The following is a 21,437-nucleotide window of genomic DNA, read 5'->3' as shown; positions in this document are numbered from 1 at the left end:
TAAAAAAATTCAAAAAAAATTCAAAAAAATCATAAAATTTCCTTTAGTCCCGGTTGGTGGTGGAGCTCCAGGTGGCCGTGCCCTTTAGTCCCGGTTCTGGATTGAACCGGGACTAAAGGGAGAGGCATTAGTACCGACCCTTTAGTCCCGGTTCCAGAACCGGGACTGAAGGCCCTTTTTCTACTAGTGGAGTACCACCGGGGGCCATCATCATCACCGCGATCTACACCAACACCTCTGCCATCTTCACCAACATCTCCATCACCTTCCCCCTCTATCTACAGTGGTCCACTCTCCCGCAACCCGCTGTACCCCCTACTTGAACATGGTGATTTATGCTTCATATTATTATCCAATGATGTGTTGACATCCTATGATATCTGAGTAGATTTTCGTTGTCCTATCGGTGGTTGATGAATTGCTATGATTGATTTAATTTTCTTGTGGTTATGTTGTTGTCCTTTGGTGCCCATCATATGATTGCGCGCGTGGATCACACCCTAGGGTTAGTTGTATGTTGATAGGACTATGTATTGGAGGGCAAGAGTGACAGAAGCTTCAACCTAGCATAGAAATTGATGCATATGGGATTGAAGGGGGACCAATACATCTTAATGCTATGGTTGGGTTTTACCTTAATGAACATTAGTAGTTGCGGATGCTTGCTAATAGTTCCAATCATAAGTGCATAGAATTCCAAGTCAGGGATGACATGCTAGCAGTGGCCTCTCCCACATAATACTTGCTATCGGTCTAGTAAGTAGTCAAATGCTTAGGGGCAATTTTGCAACTCCTACCGCCACTTTTCCACACTCGCTATATTTACTTTATTGTTTTTTTATCTAAACAGCCCCTACTTTTTATTTGCGTACTCTTTATTATCTTGCAAACCTATCCAACAACACCTACAAAGTACTTCTAGTTTCATGTTCTAGGTAAAGTGAACGTCAAGCGTGCGTAGAGTTGTATCGGTGGTCGATAGAACTTGAGGGAATATTTGTTCTACCTTTAGCTCCTCGTTGGGTTCGACACTCTTACTTATCGAAAATTGTTGCGATCCCTTATACTTGTGGGTTATCAGTATACGGTCAAGTTGTTTCGTCAGGTCCCTGATTCTCTTACGAGGATCCTTCAGTACATTTTTGTCCCACTCATGCAGCTCATCATGTACTGCTGCAAGTCTTGCCAAGATCGGTATATTTGGGGGCGAGTGTTCCCATGTCGTTGCCACCAAATCACCCACTGTTTCCTCCCTTAGTCATTTGCCTTCAAAGCGTTTTCGTCGTCGGCTAGTGCCTACTACTAGGCAAAGTATACGTAGATGTGTTGATCATAATCGGCCTGTGATCCGAACCACCCATAGTAAGGTGATGCACAGCTGCATCAAGAAACATACCCGCCCATGCCATGTTCCCCATAGCTCTATCCAGTCTCTCTCTGATCCTCCCCCTTTTCCAAGTGAATTTATTGCCAATATAACCAAGGTCTTCCAGAGAACAATCAGCCAAACAATCCCTAAACGCAGACATATATGATAATGGTCGCGCATTACCTCCCTCTTTCTCTGATGAATACAAAATCTCATTTAGATCCCCTATCACAACCCAAGGCAAATTACCCTTGGCATGTAGATCACGGAAACGTTTCCATGTGCGATGCTTATGTCTCCAAACCGGCTCACCATACATACCCGTTAACCTCCAGTCTATACTATGATCCGCTCATTTGACCACAACATCAATAAAGTTGTCATGATAATAATTAAGCTGCATATTAACATTGTTCTTACACATCATCATCAAACCTCCACTCCTTCCATCGCTCGGTGAAACAAACTTACTATCAAAACCAAGCTTCACACGCAATCTTTCCCCGCTCGAATCATCCAAGTGAGTCTCCGAGAGGAAAAGAACATCAGGACTATGCTGCCGTAGTATTTCCCACAGCGACCGAATTGCCGAGGGCGTCCCCAAGACTCGGCAATTCTAGCTTAAGATTTTCATTGGTCCCGGCGGTCGCCCTCTCGGGGCGCCGCCGATCCACACAGATCATCTTCCATCTCAACTGTACCATCATCTCTTTTGTGACGTTTATTCTCTTGGATCTTCAGAGGTGAACTAGCATCAGTACTAGTATAGTAGCCCTGGACTCAAAAGAATCCACTATCTCTGAAACCTTCTCTCCTCCCATAAGGAGCAACTGCCCACCAGGGGCCATCTCATTTGAAACTGCCAATCTTTTCCTAGCCATTCTCTCTATTGTTTCTCCTAAATGCTCACTGTTTTTTTCCTTCGGCACATATATAGCGCCATTCCCCACTTGGGTATTGAGTGGCTGGGTATTGGGGACTTTCCTATCAGCACCCACAGCTTGATGTTCTCCTCTGTTACCTCGGCCCCGTCCAGTACCATTACGTGCGCCCCTTCCACGCATAGAACTTGCACCAGGGACGGCCACAAACTCACGGCGTGGTTGGAACCAGAACTCCTTTTGTGGCACCATCATAAAATCCTCATACTGGAACTTCAAGGGATCGTGCAGCCCATCTCCACACTGCTCTGCTATATGTCCAATTGTCCCGCATTGAGCACAGAAACGGGGCATTTTTTTCATACAAAACTCGAAATTTCTGGGCAGGTTTCCTTGCCTCCACATTCCCTGAGACAAACCGCAGTAAAGGCTTCTCAATCTTGATTTTTAGTCTCACTCGGACGAATTTCCATACTCCACACCATTGAGTCCTAGTTCAACCTCCATGACCTCTCCCATCTTTGATGCTAGCATCTTCGCTACAGGCTCATTCGGAAGTAAATCTGGGAGACCCATAATTCTGATCCAAACACGAAGAGAATCCAGTTGGAGACTTTCAGTATCCATTAGGCCATCGTATTCCTCTATTATCACTGCTTGGTTTCTAAACAGCCAAGGACCTCCATGCATCGCCGTATTCCAATCTCCAAAGCACTGAAACTCTGCCGTGAACATGTAATCATCAAGCGGCCTAAACTTCACTTCCCTTGCACACACCCAGGCCACCTGCATAGCTGTGTAGAAAGCAGTATGGCTAAACGGGGTTTTGACGCAACCATGTTGAATATCTTTCAGGTTTACCTTATGTTATTATATGTACCCTAATAATGGCCGGTGTTCCCTCGGGAGGTGAGATTGAACTCTTTTTAAGTGAACGTCATGATTTGGAAGTGTTCCTTTAAAATAACACTTTTAGCGAAAGCATTGAGATACAGTCATAAAATGTTTGACATTTCGGATTTATCGCAGCAGAGTGATTATCATGAGGTTTTAAAGAATTTGTCAAGATGCAACACGGAGAATTATCAGTCTAAAAATAAAAAATTCCTACCTATTCAGAAATTGCATGACAGAAAGGACTTGCCATGCTACATTAACATGAAAAGGTGAAATTTGGCATGTTCTAAAAACAAAATTTGTCAATGTGTTCACTCATATTGCCATCCCGAGCAGACTACTTCATGCCGGCGGCTCCTAATTCGCTCAAAGAAGTGCGTGGGAGCAAATAATTTTAAAATTCAAGCATGGAATTCAATGTACCTGAGGGCGTTAGTTTGGAAACCCTAATTGTCACATGCCAGATTGTTGCCATTTAATTTTTTAATGGAAAATCAGGCTGAATCTGTAGAGACCACCCTGTTGAGTAAAGTCCATTCTAATCCTTAAGAGCATCTCTAGCAGAACACTAACCTAGCAGATCCCTCAAACCGTTTTTCTCTAAAATTTTAACTTCTCTACACCTAAATCTCCTCACTTGCGTACATTTATTTCAAAGGAAGGCTTTATCAGAAAAAAAGGAGGAGAAATGCATTGATGGCATACCGATCGGCATACCGGATGATTGCCTCGGCTAGGGCTATAAAAGTCGGCGCCGCCTCCCCAAACCCTAGCCCACCTAGGCGCAGCCCCAGTCCCCCGCCATCCCCAGCAATCTACCCTCTTCCACCAACGATTTGGCTTGCCGCCCCCGTCTTGGTGATTGCGGTCGTCAGAGGGGACGACTGCCAACCCCCTACCACAGCCACCTGCAAACCAACCACTGTATTATTCGACTCTGACACCTCCTTCTGCGGCACAACCACCGTCTTTTTGGACTCGGATGCCTCACATCCCGAGCCTAATGACTTCCTTTAGTGATCTGGAAATGGAATAGAAAGGATTCTCGCATTTTTTTCCCAGAGGTGACTCTGAGTTATCAAACCCACGAGAGGCCGGTGCCCTTTAAGCTAGGGTCTCAAACAAGCTTTTGCTAGAAAATTATTTCCAGCTTTTTGACCGGATCGTAAATCAAGCTGGCACTGAAAACACTTATAATAATAATAGGCATGGGTATGGGGACTTATGCTTACAACCATATATTTATGTTGGGACCAAAAATAATCTTAATTTGTGCTTTGGAAGTCATCCATCGGGATGATGTTTGCTATGTATCGAAGTGGGGGGGTCCAAATTACGTCTTGACCAGCATTCGTCCTACATCAAGAGTCAGTTGCCAACCAAAGGTCCTATCCATTGTGCAGGATTGCCCCGATAATTAAGATTGCAATAATCAGACAAAAACATTATGTGTTTAATGACTACACCTTTTGAGGTACGATACGTGTTACCCTACTAAACCTTTCCGTCACTGGTGTTCACAATAACACTTCACGGTCTCCTTGCCCTTAGCCTCTCCATGGCTCGTTCTCCATGATCTTGGGTACCTGAAGGGATGAGGAACACGAATGAGACAAGAGACAACCACGGAACAATTTTTTGCTACACATACGACGAGACATTAACTCAAAGTACGTCCATCGATCCCTCCAACAAATAATCAGGTTGCAAGGCCCTTGCCTCAACCCATGACCTTATCGAACTACTCACACATAAAGATCAGATCACACGAAGAACACATCATGAAGATTGATTGATTGATTGATAATATGTCTTACAATGGATGACGTGTGTGATATACAATTACAAGTATGACTAGATTGCTGAGAATTATGAAGGTTGTGGCTATGGGCATGGGAAATGGCAACGCCTAGGGTTGATGAAGATGGCTATGGTGAAGATGATGATGACTGGCTTATTCTATGATGTTATGTTGCTCATTTGGCGTCGATACCTTTGTAAAGGTTGTTTAGGTGGATTGGACGCCTTGGTTGTCACGCCATATGACCGCCTATACGAGTGGGCGCGGTATTATGTAAGGTCGTCATTTGCACTGTTTTTTCTGGTGTGCCTCCCGCTTGATCCCCTCTATCTCCACTTTTACTCATTTCCATGTGTTGGCTTGATTTCGTCCATATATAGCCCATATCATGTGTATTGGTGCGCCTCCCGCGGATTATGTAAGATCAGATATTTGAATCCATTGTATTCATTACTCATTGGTAGCGATAATAGAGCAAATACCTCAGATTTAATGAAATATTTTTGTTCAAACTCAGGTTAGAGGAGTGTAAAAATAACACTCATCAATTCCCCCAAACTTAAACTTGATCGGCCTCGAGCAGCATACAGAAATCCGAATCATAAGGAACTCAGTTGTTTAAACCGAAATAACTAGAAGGTTTTGGTTCATTTATGATCGGCATGCCTAGATAGCCCTCCGCTTCTTGACCTGCAAACTTAGTATAGTTGTGATACGTCTCCTACGTATCTATAATTTATAAAGTATTCATGCCATATTTATATGATTTCTAAATGGTTTTGGAGCACATTTATATGAGTACTTTCGTTACTTGTATTCCTTTTTAAACATACATTCATATTTTTCTAAAAGTCGCATACACTTCTGATAAATGCGTGGATGATATTTAAAGTACTTGAGTGTTTTATAAAAATTCATAACTACTTTTTAAAATTGCACAATCATTTTTTCAATAGGTGAATACCTTTTAAATTTACGTGAATAATTCTTAAGGATTCTTGAACCCTTCTTAAAATCTTATTAGTTGTTTTCAAGATTCATTAACACTTCTAATATTACGTGACCATTTTTATAAAGTTACATGCACATTTTTTAAGTGCACAAACCTGTTTCATTTTACCTGAGTATTTTGAAAGGCTTGTACACTTTTTAAATTGCACATGTTTTAGAAAAAAAACTGATTTTTTTATTACATAGAAATTACATAAATTCTCTAAAAAAACTGTTAAATATTTCTACAATTTTCAAATTATATGAACTTTTTTCAAAAATACATAGGCACTTTTATTTGAAAGAATATTTTTAAAATACTAACACTTTTTTAATTACGTGAACATTTTTAAAATTAATACAATTTCATAATAAAAGTATTTGTTCGTATTGTCTTACCAAACGGATTATAATTTATTTATTGTATCAAAATAATAATAATAGTAGTAGTAGTAGTAGTAGTAGTAATAATAATAATAATAATAATAATAATAATAATAATAATAATAGGTGTAGTACATTTTAATGGGCTGAAGTACTGCACCGTGGGCGGCCCGGCCATGGGCCAGCGGAAAAAGCACAAAAGCGCGTGGGATCGAGAACTACGAACAGTGACCAGCCCTGTGGAAGGAACGAGTCAAAAGAGAGACAAGAAAAGCACCGTAGCTTGTACTACCTTGCCCGTCTTGCAAGCAACGCACAAATTATCTCGCTGGTTTACCCCATCTTCCCCCTGCAAGAACAGAATAATGGAACCCCAGCTAGCTGCTATCACTTCCCCTCGCTCTCTCACTGTCATGTTTCGCAAGAAAGCAATTTGATATCCCTCCCATGGAAGCATCTCATCATCATGGAGCATCTGCTTTAAACTAGCCGACGAGTGTTATATATGGTACGTATGCCCCAATCTCTTGGACCAATTTAAATACTAGCACACAGCCATCCGTATGAGTACGAGATCTCTTTGTTGTCTTGCTCTGACGTGCTCTCTGTGATCGACGAGAGTTGCGTCGCTCTTGGTCGTGAACTGCCAACCCAGATACAACAATTTAGGTTCAGTGATGTGCACTTCGAACTGATATGCACTTTTAAGGTAGTTTGAACTTACCTGTAATTTGAAATCGTCCTGCTGCGATCATCTCAGAACGCTGCCGCTGCAACAGCCGGACATTTCCGTTCTTTATTACTTGGGATATTGAAAATGCTTTGACTTATTCGAAAAATAAGCTTTGACCAAACTTTCGATCGGCATAATGTATCTTTTTGTGAACTAAACTTTCGTAACAATTTGTAGTATTTGACATGGTATATGAGATCAATGATGTGGCCGTCCGTAAGATTAGCAAAGTATTGTGCTGGCGCAAGTGCGTTCTGAGCTTCGCCTGTGCTGCAAAAGTGCGTTATGTACTCGGTAGGCACGACGCCGGACGGCCAATGGAGGCAAAACTGTTCCAGCCGTCGCGCTGTGTCCAGCCGCGCCGCCCCGGCCGATGCCCCCCTCCCTACCTCCCCTGCTTCTCCCTGATTGCGGCTAGCAAAGACTGCCTCCCCGCTGTTCAGTGTCCCCGTCGGACATCCTGCAACGGCCGATCTCGGGGTTGTTTCCCATGGCCGGGACTGCGGCCAGAGCTAGTTCCCTCATACACTATGGCTGAGTCGACGTTTGCCCGTTAGGTGTTCGATGTTTTGCCTCCACGGGACTGAGTACGTATATGCGTATCCATCGCCGGTTTCCACCTTGGTTACTGACTTGTTCTAATTTGCAGGTCATATTTTCGCTCCTTCGAGGCTTGAGCTTTCACCAAACATCATCCTGCTCCTGGTGAGTGTTCCTATCGACCGAACCTTCTGCCGGTTTTACACATGATGAACAGGTAAAAGTAGTGTCTAAATAAGTTACTCTGTTGTGTGAATATGGCAGGTGTGCCATCACGTACAGAGAGGAAATCATCTAAGTCGAAGTCTTGTCTTCAGCACTTTAACTGACTTTATCAAGGTACTGATTTCCCTCTTATGCTTGCTTTCCCAATGTCTTTGTTTGAAAACAGGGTCAAAGATCAGGACCTCTTAACCCACCATAGATGAAACCCTCGCATCTTGTATGATAACATGGCTTTATGATGCTAGCGCTACAAAGAAGATTTTAAATATGTATGCTTGGTGTAGATATCCCAACCTATCTAGATCTTCCACCTCATATCCATTCTTGCCAATTTCATTGCATTGGATTCGGTTGTTGCTTGTTAATTTCTTCTAGGCTATAATAAAAATAAGGGATGCGCCTAATGTAGTGTGATAGGCTACAACGTTTTCGTTCATCTTTACATTTTCAGTCTTCCGTGGAAACTGAGTACGACCTAAAAGACGGCCAGGTGGTGGCAAATAAAAATTGACAGTTCCAAAAATTCGAGATGATGGGGGCCAATTGTGTCATGCAATACGTTAATATTGATAAGAGGGGCCAAATTGCTACGTTAACATATTCTCTCAGAATATAACAGGTAAAAAGGTATAAACTTGATGGATGGGCAAAACCTTGCCCCCCACCAGCCCCTCTCTTTCCACCACTGCAAAGAAATGTAGTGCAGTGCTTTTAGTCCATTTGCTTATTCATTTTGTCAGTTCTTAATGACTATCTCCTTCATTGTGAATCTGTTTCACGTTCTGTCTACAACATTGTAGGCGATATGATGAGCTAAAGAAAACAAGACCTATGTTGTATGTGTTTTGGCTATATGACAATAAATTTGCTACTTGTGTGTAAACTGCACGAGGTTGGGAAAGAAGTTTTACCTAGGTGGCTGCATATTAGTCTTTTTTGCAATAAAGAACTGCATATTAGCGGCTAGCCTCCTCTAGTTGCTTGCTCTCAACTCTATATTTCTAGGTAGCAACTCTATTACTTGATGTCAGCTATAAATTACTTGTATGGACAACTGCTAGCAGAAGAACTGCATTAATGCAGTGTTTACTTCTAGGCACTCACTAATTTATCATGAGAAATTGAGAAGGATTTTAGTCCCTATTTTGACGGGGTAGATTATGATGGTGTAGATTAATCGTACAGAGATATTAGTGTTATGTAACAAAACTTTCCTTCTATCCTACTTACATAGTTCAAAAAGGCGCTAGGAGTTAATTGTGCGTTTTGCCACCATCTTGCGCTTTTCTGATCAAAGCGCATGCTTATGCGCAATTATGCGCAGATTAAGAGTTATGCGCTGGGCGTTTTGCTATCGCCTAGAGCCTAGGCGCACTTAAGCGCTTGCTTAGGCGCGCCTTTTTTGACTACGCCTACTTATAAAGATTACAGTTGATGGTCATCCCTTCACTTCCAGTGTTCCATCTCGTCCTCTCGGCCCTGACAAGTGGGGCTGTATAAACACGAGTAGGAGCAGCAAGCTAGCAGCCAAGCATTAAACTGTGCTCACTATTAGGAAATATGCAACTTGTATTTCCCGGGGGCAAGGGCCAGTATATATATACAATGTACAGGTGGTAAATATGCAGAAAGCCCCATGTACTACAGAGAAACTATACAGGCTACATGGAAACATAGTATAACTCTAAAACCCTCACTCAAACTCAGGGTGGATCCACAACACTGAGTTTTGAGAGATAAAATCCATGCTTTACTCTAGTCTGGGCCTTCGTAAAGAAATTCTCCAACTATAACTCAGAAGGAACATAATGTAGAGTAACCTGATCCTGCACACCTAGGTGCACAAAAGAAGCTTCAACACCAATATGTTTGGTGACCTCGTGCTTCACAGGGTCGCGCGCAATATTGATAGCACGTGTATTATCCGACAAGAGGGGAGTAGGTGTAGTAAAAGAAACACCAAACTCCCGAAGTAACCATCATAACCAAGACACCTCTACCATCAAAAGAGCCATAGCTCGCAACTTAGGCTCTGCCTCGAATGATAAACTGCAGTTTGTTTCTTCGTCTTCCAGGCAATGAGAGAAGTACCAAGAAAAACACAGTAAGCAGAAAGTGAACGACGATCCGGGGGATCACTAGCCCACATAGCACCCGAACAGGCCTGAAGTTGTAACAAACTGGGGCAGGGAAAGGGTAGACTATGAGAGTGCGTGTCACGAAGATACCATAGAACGCGAAGGAGGTGACCGTAGTGAACTGAAGTGTGAGCAAAGACAAAATGACTGAAAATATGAGTAAAATTGGAGATATCCGGACAAGTGACGGCTAGATAGACAAGACTCTTAACAAGATGAGACAATGCGTCGGATCAGACAAGAGATCACCGTCAGAAGCACATAGGTGAGCGTTGAGCTTCATGTGAGTCTTAGCAGTACAATCATCAGTAAGAGCAGCACGAGCAAGAAGATCCTGGATATACTTCTCTTGGAAATAAAGAAGGCATCAGAGGTAGAAGAAACCTCAGTCCCAAGAAAATAGAGAAGAGGATCAAGATCAGGCATGAGAAACTGCTCACTAAGACGTGCCTTCACAAAGGCAAGATACTTAGAGTCGTCGCCAGTGGTGATCATGCCATCGACATATAGAAGAAGAGTTCGACCATGAACTAAAAGGTGGGAAAAAAGCGCAAGATCATGAGCACTACTGAAAAACTAGCCGCAGTCTCCACTGAGGAGAAATGCTCAAACCAGGCACGGGGAGCTTGCTTAAGATCGTGGTCGAGCAGTGAGAAGTGCACCGAAAGTGTACTTCGAGCGAAGGGGAGGCTCCCGTAAAACCTAGGGCAGAGGTTCTAGAGAGAGTAACGAAGACGACATACCATACCAATACCTAGGGGGTGGCTGCATGTTGACCTCCTCACGCAACTCACCATTAAGAAAGGCAATCTTGACATCAATTCGAGAGACAAACAAGTGGCAAATAGAAGCCACAGAGAGTGTGTGAACAATGGTCATGTGGGCCACATGAGCAAATGTCTCATCTTAGTCTTGCTAAAAGCCACGGGCCACAAGACGAGCTTCGTAGCACTCAAGAGAACCATCCGATCAAGTCTTAACCTTGTAGATCCACTTACAAATGATGGGGCGAACACAGGGAGGAAGAGAAATAATATCCCATAGGTTGATGCACTCAAGAGCAACAATTTCCTCTACCATTCGGAATGAACAATATGATCACAATAAGAACTGGACTTTCAGAAGCATTGCCAGAATAACCTTAACGGCCAATGGCAGGGTGAGCACGAAAGTGATAAGTAGACTGAGAAGAGGAAGATGGCTCATCAATAGACTCATCCATATCAAGTGGACGATGAGTATAATGGTGAGGAAAGGGGGGAAGATTAAGAGGGGGAACCACGAGGAGGGGAAATCACTGGAAATGAGGGTGCAAAACCATGTGACATATGAGGGGAGGAAACTGCAGGAGATGGCGACGTCAGATCTGCAACAGTCGGATGAGCAGGAGTAGTGGGATGAGTAGATAAGGGCTCAACAGAGTGATAGGTGTCTCGGGAAAAGTGAGGAAACAAATATCCTCCACTGAAGAGGTCGAGGAAGATGGACACAAGAAAGGACGCGACTAATCAAAAGTCACATCTCGAGACTCGACGACCCACAGAATCCCAACAACAATAGCCCTTATGCTCATCACTGTAACCTAAGAAGACACATTCAACCGATTCAACAGTCAGTTTGGTGCGATCACGTGGGACAAGAAGAAGTAGTGAACACAACCAAACATGCGAAGAGCTGAATAGTCAGGAGAATCATCAAAAAGATGCTCAAAGGGAATGCCACCCTGTAGAGCAGAGGATGGCTGAATGTCGATGACATAGATGGAAGTGAAAACAACCTAAGCCCATAATTAGGCAGAAGAGAGGCGGTGCTCATCAACGCACGAGCTGTCTCAAGGTGAACAATGCTTGCACTAGTCACACCATTCTGCACGGAAGACACGGACAGGTGTGGAAAATTGTGTAAGAATCATGACATCAAACTTCTTATAGATAGATAAGGCCTCATGATGAGAAGACTTAAGGTATATCCAGGTGTGTCGAGAGAAATCATCTATAAAGACAATATAGTAGTTATGATCCCCTTTTGAGGAAAAGGGAGTTATACCCCAAACATCATAGTGAACAAGATTGGAAGGATGGTGAGACACAATCTAGCTTTGAGTATAAAGTAACTAAACTTGTATACCAAGCCGACAACCCTGATAGTCTAAAAACACCATTGGAGACGAATCCAAGAAGACCATGTCGAACTAAGGATGAGAGACGAGAGTTACATAAGTGACCAAGATGATGATGCCACTGTTGTAAAGAGCCGGTAGACGAGGCAACAAAGGCTATAGACTAGCGACGGTGCCGGTGGAGGGAAGGTGAAACCATTCAAGCGTCGGAGCCCTTGGGAGTCATGACCCCAGGGGCCAACACCAAGTAGAGCACCAGTGTGGCGAACCTGAAAAAAAAAACAAGAGTCAAAATTAAGAATTGCCCTACAACTAGAGTCAACAATCTGACGGCCAGAAATGAGATGCATGGTAAGTTAAGGAACATGAGCAACATCAGGAACATGAAAAGACGAAGTGCTAAGAATGCCTCAGCCATTGACCGGGGGAGCTACCATCAACAGTAAGAACATGAATAGGAGAATCATGAGGTCGAATAGAGGACTTAGTGGATGACTCATGAGTCATGTGAAAAGATGCCCCAGTATCAATAATCGGCGGAGATGTATGTGCTTGTGTACGAGGTGGTTTCTCAATGCTAGAAGAGTCGGTAGTAGAACCAGAAGACCTATAGATGGAGAACCAAAATACGCGGCTAGCAGGCATCAAAGTCGCATAATCTCTTGCTCACTCAGGGGCTCAACTGAATAGGTCGACGAGATGCACCCGACAATGGAGAACTAGAGGAAATAAGCAGGTCACGAAGTCGCGCAATCTCCTGCTTAGTGAAGGACACAGTTGAAGTAGTCGATGTAGCAGCACCGAGAGAGGAGCGTTGATCACCACCTGTGGAAGCCACTAGAGGAGGCGGTGTAGCATGCCCAATATTTTCTGCAAAAGTTGTCTGAGGAGAGGAGGTCACATGCGGACAAGAACCAAGTGGTCAAGGGAAGGCGTGTGTGCGAGGCCAAGGCATAGTCAATGGAGCGATAGGCACCAACACTTTTGGTGGAAATTGTGAGAGGGGTCGGTGTAGAGTGACAATCACCATGTGTAGAGGTTGCGGAGTCACTGAAGAGCGACCACCATGGCCTGCAGAAGGCATCAGAGGAACGACACCACGGTGGATGAGCACCAAGCAACTTATATTTCCTTGGGCCAAGGGTCGGTACATATATATACAGTGTACATGTGGTAAATATGCAAAAAGCTCCTTGTACCACAGGGAAACTATACATGCTACGTGGAAACATAAAGGCAACTACAATGCGGATCACCAAAATAGACACACCAAACATCCACACATGCGTTCAGACGCGTCCGTAGACACCGATAGGGAGCTAGCCATCCAACCCTATACACCAAATGTCCTCCCCTATTTTTTCTATGACCGGAGAACTCAAATAATTATAGAAGTATCATAATTTGTCCATAAATAGCATGCAAATATTCTCATACAATAGTTCAAATATAAATGTTACAATCCAAACATGAAGTTTTAAATAAAATAGTTCAAATTTGAATTCAACTTAGTCTGACATATGTTCTAGTTGTCACCTTGAAGCAACCACGGATACTCAATCAGATCAATCATTCTGAAGCTGCTCATGAGTTCCTCGATGCTGAATCTGTTGATGCATTTGGATGAAATCCCGAATGTTGCCGGATTTTGTGGTGGAAGTTGGACAGGATCACCCATGTGCTCAAAATCCAGACCGGTGTGAATCGCCTCACCCTCATCCTCGACAATCATGTTGTGCATGATCACATAAGCTGCCATCACCTCCCATAACGTTTACTGAAAAAGGCTCTGGCCCCGCTTTATATATAAAGCCACACGGCCAAACCGATACAAGGTGATGAGGAAAACATCTACAAAGCAGATCAAAGACAAAACAAGAATACAAGAGCACCCACACCTCACCAAGAAACACCGAGGCTACTAACTAGAAGAGACACCGCGCCTCCATGAGAAACCATCGGACATCGATGCAACACACCCACCAAGAAGTCGCTGGAGATGCCCCCCTGCCATCTCGCTCCGGTCTGTGGAGCGCCGATCCTGCCTGCACACAATGAGGATCGAGCGCAATGGCAACGACGCCATTGTAAAAGATAGGACACCGCCGGGGCTGCCCCTAGTTAGAGCCCAAGGAGCCTCAAGATAGGATCCGAGCTCGCCCGCCGATGACGATGAAATGTGACCAAAGGGTAACTGAGCTCCACGACAACGCCCCCAAGAGGGTGACGACGCAATGCGCCGCCGCCGTCGAGACCGAAGAGGTGGTCAAGGGTTTTCACCCGGAGCCCTAGTGCAGGGAGAGAGACCACGACGACGCCCCCAAGAGGGACACGACACCCGCGGGTGCCAATGCCGCCGGCGCCGAAGCATGGAGCTTTCGCTCGGAGACTCTTCTGCACCACCCCGAGGTGCCATGGTCACCAGGATACCGCCACCAAAACAAGCCTCCACACCACGATCTGGGAGATACCGCTGCCGAAGCACCGCCACCGCCAGGTTCCCCGCCGCCTCGCCCCTCGTTACCCACACAACCAAAGAGAGATGCCACCACCACCGCAGCGCCACTCGCCGAAGAGCCGACCGTGCAGTCCACCTTCCAGGGTTGTTGCCCCGGCATCCCCGATCTCGAAGCCTCCAACCCCAGCCAAGCCGTCGGACACCACCCACTGGAGATACATGTGAAAAGGCATCGCCTTTCGCCCCTGGACAACCCTGTTCCGGTGAGAATCAGCAGATCAGGCGTGGAACAGGCCACGCTGACCATCCCAGTCGAGACCCTCTTGGATCAGGACGGGGAGCTCCTCGCGCCGCTCCCCTCGACAACAACACACCATCGTTGCCCCTAGACCTTAAATCAGCACTGCATGGGCTGGATCTGGCAGGTCCTGGCCAGCCCACCCCTGGGCTGGGAAGGGGTGGCCGCAGCACCCCAGCGCGAGCCACCGCGCAATAGAAGCATGCTCACCACAAGGACGGGAGTCACCAGTTCGCCCGCCAGCGGCGCATTTCTGGATCCCATATTTTTGCAGGTCCTCAAAACAACTATAAAACGGGCTCGGAGCACTCCAAATGCCCTCTCCACATCCTTTCTAGTTCCTCCTTGTGTTTGGCAAAGTAAGATCTTTTCTTTGGCTCAGAGATGGTCTTGACGAAGGTCGCCCATGGAGGACAGATACCATCACAAAGATAGTAGCCATGTTGTAGTCATGACCATTGATGGTATATAGTTGCACAGAGGAGCTTGTCTCGCAGTCAACCTAGCATACAATGGAGACCGTTGCAGAACGTTGATATCATTGTGTCTCCCAGGCATGCCAAATGCAGAGGTCTTGTGATGCAACTACTTCAAGAATGTTGGTGGGCTTTTTACAGGGACCCTAATATTGCCTGTGTTTGAGCATATGGGCAGTTCTTCCATTTCCAGTGCATGCAATCCAGCCATTTCCAGTGCATGCAATCCCTGGATCTCTGGATTGCATGCACTGGAAATGGAAGATGCATTGAGAGGTCTTGTGATGCAACACACTTTGCCACATCTGAAAGTAACGGCAGAAAAAGGACTCGATGCATATTCGTTGAAGTAGTCGTCAATGAGCGTTAAATGGCTCCGTGCCCGATTCCGGTTCAGCACTCAATGTCTCTTGACTGATCGCTTGTAATTCAGATCATGTTCCTCCGCACATCGCGCATCTGCAAGAACCGCCTCTGTCATCATTGTTTCATCCTCATATTCGTCCTCATCTGACGATGACGAATCCATGAAGTTCCCGCACAAGTACTCCATGCCCGAATCCATCGTTTTTGCTTCAAAGTTAAGGACAAAAAACCTAATTTTTTTTGGCTAAGGCACTTGGCCGAGCACTTGCCAGGCGTGGTGCCTGCCATTGACAACATTCTACAGGGCGGAGGGTACCTAGGTGGTGGCCATATCAGGGGTGGATCTCGCCGGCATTAGCAGAGTGGGCCTTGGGCCCTGGTATAGCGGTGGAGGTCCGGAAAGGCCTGTTCGGGCGGCCGGGGTGGCACAGTGGCGGCGACCGGGAGGGAGTGGATTCAGAGAAGGGAGGAGGACGGAGTGAGGAAAATAGGGGGTTCGAATGGTGTTTTTGGGTGGGCCAGGTGTGTCGGAGGCCTACGTGATGGAGGTTCGGACGCCCACAAACCTCCCCCAACTTTGCAATCGGTTTATGAGATTTTGGACGCCTAGATGCGTCCGACGACGTTTGAGGCACGACGTTGGATGCCAACAAACATCCTGACACCGCGTTTCGGGCATTAAGGAGTGGTTTGGTGCACGACATTGGAGTTTCCTAATATAACTCTTAACACTCACAATCCCTTGCCTCCTTCCTATTGCCGCCTGCCCCTCATGACCTCCCACAGTTCACTTCCTAGTTCCTCCTGCCGCCTACCCTCCCCCAGGCCCCATCCTCCTACTGTGTTTGTTCAAATGGCCTCCATCCCCTTCAGCTGGGATTCCAAATTCAAATGGCTATGCTAATCTTGAAGTGCCACCGCTCTCGTCGGAACCGTTGCTTTCATAGGAAACTTGTGTTGTCTGTGAACAATGGGTGATCACCTTTTAAGCATGGCAGATTCTTACAAATAAGTTTTTTTAGACTTAATATAGTTTTAGACTCGCCTTTACCTGGATAGGAGTGCTGACAACATAGAGAAGTACAAGGTGGCACAGAAGGCCGCAAAGCGGTTGTGAGTGAAGCAAGAGGTCGGTCGTACGAGGACCTCTACCAGCGATTAGACACGAAGGAAGGCGAAAGGGACATCTATAAGATGGCCAAGATCCGAGAGAGGAAGATGAGAGATGTTGACCAAGTCAAATGCATCAAGGATGGAGCATACCAACTCTTGGTGAAGGACGAGGAGATTAAGCATAGATGGCGGGAGTACTTCGACAAGCTGTTCAATGGGGAGAATGAGAGCTCTACCATTGAACTGGACGACTCCTTTGATGATACCAGCATGCGTTTCATGCAGCAAATCCAGGAGTCTGAGGTCAAAGATGGTTTAAAAAGGATGAAAGGAGGCAAGGCAATGGGCCCTGATTGTATCCCCATTGTGGTGTGGAGAGGCCCCGGAGACATAGTGATAGTACGGCTAACTAAGCTTTTCAACCTCATTTTTCAGGCAAACAAGATGCTAGAAGAATGGAGACGGAGTATACTAGTACCAATCTTTAAGAACAAGGGGGATGTTCTGAGTTGTACTAATTATCGTGGAATTAAGCTGATGAGAAAGCTATGGGAGAGAGTCATTGAGCACCGCTTAAGAAGAATGACAAGCATGACCAAAAATCAGTTTGGTTTCATGCCTGGGAGGTCGACCATGGAAGCCATTTTCTTGGCATGACAACTTATGGACAGATACAAGGAGCAACAGAAGGACCTACATATGGTGTTCATTGACTTGGAGAAGGCCTGCGATAAGATACCGCAGAACGTCATGTAGTGGGCCTTGGAGAAACACAAAGTCCCAGCAAAGTACATTACCCTCATCAAGGACATGTACGATAATGTTGTGACAAGTGTTTGAACAAGTGATGGCAACACTGATGACTTTCCGATTAAAATAGGACTGTACATAGAGTCGGCTTTGAGCCCTTATCTCTTTGCTTTGGTGATGGATGAGGTCATAAGGGATATACAAGGAGATATCCTATGGTGTATGCTCTTTGCGGTGCTAGTCGATGATAGTCGGAAGGGGGACGGGGGTTAATAGGCAGTTAGAGCTATGGAGACAAACCTTGGAATCGAAAGGTTTTAGACTTAGTAGAACTAAAACCGAGTACATGAGGTGCGGTTTCAGTACTACTAGGCATGAGGAGGAGGTTAGCCTTGATGGGCAGGTGGTGCCTGAGAAGGAGACCTCTCGATATTTGGGGTCAATGCTGCAGAAGGATGGGGATATTGATGAAGATGTCAACCATCGAATCAAAGTCAGATGGATGAATTGGCACCAAGCTTCTGGCGTTCTCCGTGACAAGAGAGTGCCACAAAAGCTAAAAGGCGGGATCTATAGAACGGAGATTCAGCCTCAATGTTGTATGGCGCTGAGTGTTGCCCAACTAAAAGGCGACATGTTCAACAGTTAGATGTGACGGAGATGCGCATATTGAGATTGATGTGTGGCCACACAAGGAAGGATCGGGTTCGGAATGATGATATACGAGATAGATTTGGGTGGCACCGATTGAAGAGAAGCTTGTCCAACATCGTCTGAGATGGTTTGGGCATATTCACCGTAGGCCTCCAGAAGCTCCAGTGCATAGCGGACGGGTAAAGCATGCTGAGAATGTCAAGAAAGGTCAGGGTAGAACGAACTTGACATGGGAGTAGTCCGTAATGAGAGATCTGAAGGACTGGAGTATCACCAAAGAACTAGCCATGAACAAGGGTGCGTGGAACCTTGCTATCCATGTGCCAGAACCATGAGTTGGTTGCGAGATTCTTATGGGTTTGTTGGAGTGCAGCTTTAAACAGCATAATATATATGACCTGCTGCTAAAAGAATATAGCTAGAGGTTTCTTGCAAGTATGCTTTCTATACTAAATATGTTAAGTATCAACGAAGTACTGAATTTTACTTATTATTATGTAATAATACGAGGGATGTGGATGTGGCCTGCACAGTTAACCGCAGGCAAGGACACATTATGTACGCCGAGAATGTAGTATCGAAGGCGTGGCATGGGCTAGGTCAAACCTTGGTCACGCAAGAAAACATACATAACTAAATCAGGCCCATGTTCAAAAAATATGATATTGATCCATAGCAAAGCAAGGGCATTATTAAGCTACTACATTTACATTTTCAATCATCGATGTGAGATTCGTAAAATACTACTTTATCGTGTTATTTTCCTCACAATTGCATAGATCGTGGGGTAGTTTTGCAAGTTGCTTTTAAATTGTCCATAACTCTTTAAAAATCATATTCCTCACATATTTTTATTGCTGGATCAACAGGAGATCATAGAGACATAAACATCCATTATCAACATCATGCAATTGTCAATCATATTGGTGCAGCTATGGAACGAGTGGGAAATCAGGTTACTTGTGCTTCTCAGTTATACACTGCAACTATTCCTCTTCTTCACAGGGGGGCTTAGGCGACGAAGCAGTAATACATTGCTAAGATTCTCTATTTGGTTGGCTTATTTGGGGGCAGACATGATTGCATTTTATACTCTTGGTCAGATCTCTCGACTTGGAGATTCTATCAATAGTAGGGATCCGTTTACAGGGACAATGTCTTTGGCATTCTTTTGGGCACCTTTCCTCCTTGTTCATCTTGGCGGACAAGACACTATTACTGCCTTTTCATCTGAGGATAACAATTTGTGGCTAAGGCATTTTCTGAATCTTTTGGTTGAAGTCAGCCTTGCATTATATGTCTTTTGGAAATCAATGGGGAACAGCAATCAGCTTTTAATTCCAGCCATGTTTGTGTTCGTTTCTGGAATAGTTAAGTACGGGGAGAGGATTTGGGCTCTCAAGTATGGGAGTAAGGATGACCTTAATAGCACCACTAGTAACTATGAAAATAATCAATTGCCACTACTAAGTGTTGAGCAAGATAGATACTGTGACATTGTTTGCTATGCTCTCCATACGGCACGCTATATTCGAGGATTCCTTGCAGGGCGTGCAACTTTTCAGATGGGGCATGAAATTCAGTTTACATTAGTAGAATATTTTGGAAGATTTGCAGAGCATGGGGCAAAACTTAAGATCATTGAGATGGAGCTTGCTATTATATATGATGACCTCTACACCAAGGCTGTTCTGTTTAGGACATGGACAGGTAGCATTTTTCGCTGTGTTGTACATATCTCTGCAGTGGTTGCTTTTGTGCTCTTCTACGCAGACAGGAAAGAAAGCTATAGCAGAGTGGATATTGCAATAACATATGCATTACTCATTGGTAGCATTTTTATGGAACTTGTTTCAATTCTTATGGCAATGGTATCACCATGGGCATGGGCATTCTTGAAAGCACGGAGTTTTCACTGGCTTACCAATTTGTTCTGGTCTATCTTCAACATTGTTCAGCCGGAGAAGAGGCTGTGGTGGTCAGATTCCATGGGGCAATATAACCTTCTGCGCTCCATATTCTGTATTGAATCACCAACCATTGGCATGATCAGAAATATCATAAATTCTGTTGGTTGGGCTAAGGTCTGGAAGCACTTACGACACACCAAGGATGTCAAAGCTAAGCATAAGGTCATGGAATGTGTGGTGCAGTGGTTGGACAAGCAGGATCGTTTCAATGATTTAGCAAAAGGGATGAGGCCTAGACTTAGCACAGAACTGGAATTGATACTGCGAGGACCTTTTGAGCATGCCATACTCCAACTACATTTGTTTACAGATTATCATATAAGGGGTCTACTTGATGAGGAGGGATCACGTCTACACGACAAAGGAGGTAGATCACATCTTGCGAGCATATGTGAGGAAATATCAAATTACATGATCTATCTTCTTGTTGTAAACCCTTCCATGTTGCCGGTCAGTACCACTGCAGAAGATACACTTGCATTGTTCCCAGAGAAAATATTCTCTACCGGCAGGGGTGGAGTCAGAGATGTGCCGTGCCTTGTGCTGGATAGACTCAAGCTATTTGTCCTCCAGATTTGTAATTACTTTGTGAAGGAGTCTTCAACAGATACTAGGACAGTATCCCCGGCAGCCCTAGGCCTGGATCTTCCCCTGTCTACCAGCCAGAAACATATCCGAGAAGTGCTACATAAGGATTGGACGGCTGCTGGAGAAATTGAAGGCAAAATACTGTTGGGTGCCCGAGCTTTATTGGACTTTCCAGAGTCTGAATTGACCATCGATGAATTATTGGTGGAGATCAAAGAAATATGGATAAGGCTGCTTGTTTATGCAGCAGGCAAGTCACACGCAGAGGCACATGCGCAACAGATGAGCAGAGGAGGAGGGGAGCTGCTCACGTTTGTTTGGTTACTCATGGCCGCCCACTATGAGCTCGGTGATGTTGCTCGCAGGCTCGACCTTGTTACATCCTCATCTGGTGCTGCAGAGGGAGATCGACTTTTCGCCTTCATCTTTCCGTCTTATGAACAACCTACACCCATGTAGGTCTTGCATTGCAGGCTCAGATATTTTTCATATTTCATCAATGTGCAAACTGTGCGTAGTTGAATCCTGTATGTTCTGCTTTTTTTTTCTGATAAAGAGCGCTCTTTATTGACTCATGGTGTCGCAACAAATGTATAAGAACATAGCGAACACATGCGGCATCGTGTACACACTGAGTTGTTACTATTACAGCTGAAGAAACGATAGTTCAATACGACAGAAAGCTAA

The 21,437-nt window shown here is 44.9% G+C and overlaps 1 protein-coding gene across 2 annotated transcripts; it reads left to right on the top strand.

Moving 5' to 3' along the window:
* Positions 1-6,553: 6,553 nt before the first annotated feature.
* On the top strand, positions 6,554-21,423 carry LOC125547290. 2 transcript variants are annotated; one of them, XM_048711227.1, is made up of 4 exons: positions 6,554-6,830; positions 7,705-7,760; positions 7,860-7,934; positions 19,062-21,423. In XM_048711227.1, exon 4 carries the CDS (start codon positions 19,098-19,100, stop codon positions 21,207-21,209), a length of 2,112 nt encoding a protein of 703 aa, XP_048567184.1. In that variant the 5' UTR covers positions 6,554-6,830; positions 7,705-7,760; positions 7,860-7,934; positions 19,062-19,097; the 3' UTR covers positions 21,210-21,423. The 2 variants fall into 2 exon arrangements, with proteins under 2 accessions (XP_048567184.1, XP_048567190.1); XM_048711233.1 differs by lacking the exon at positions 6,554-6,830 and adding an exon at positions 7,362-7,642.
* Positions 21,424-21,437: the final 14 nt, after the last annotated feature.

This window comes from Triticum urartu, chromosome 1 (genome assembly GCF_003073215.2).
Source record: "Triticum urartu cultivar G1812 chromosome 1, Tu2.1, whole genome shotgun sequence".
Classification (NCBI taxonomy): Eukaryota; Viridiplantae; Streptophyta; class Magnoliopsida; order Poales; family Poaceae; genus Triticum; species Triticum urartu.
Note: the sequence above shows the minus strand (reverse complement) of the source record. Positions and strands in the feature narration are given on the sequence as shown.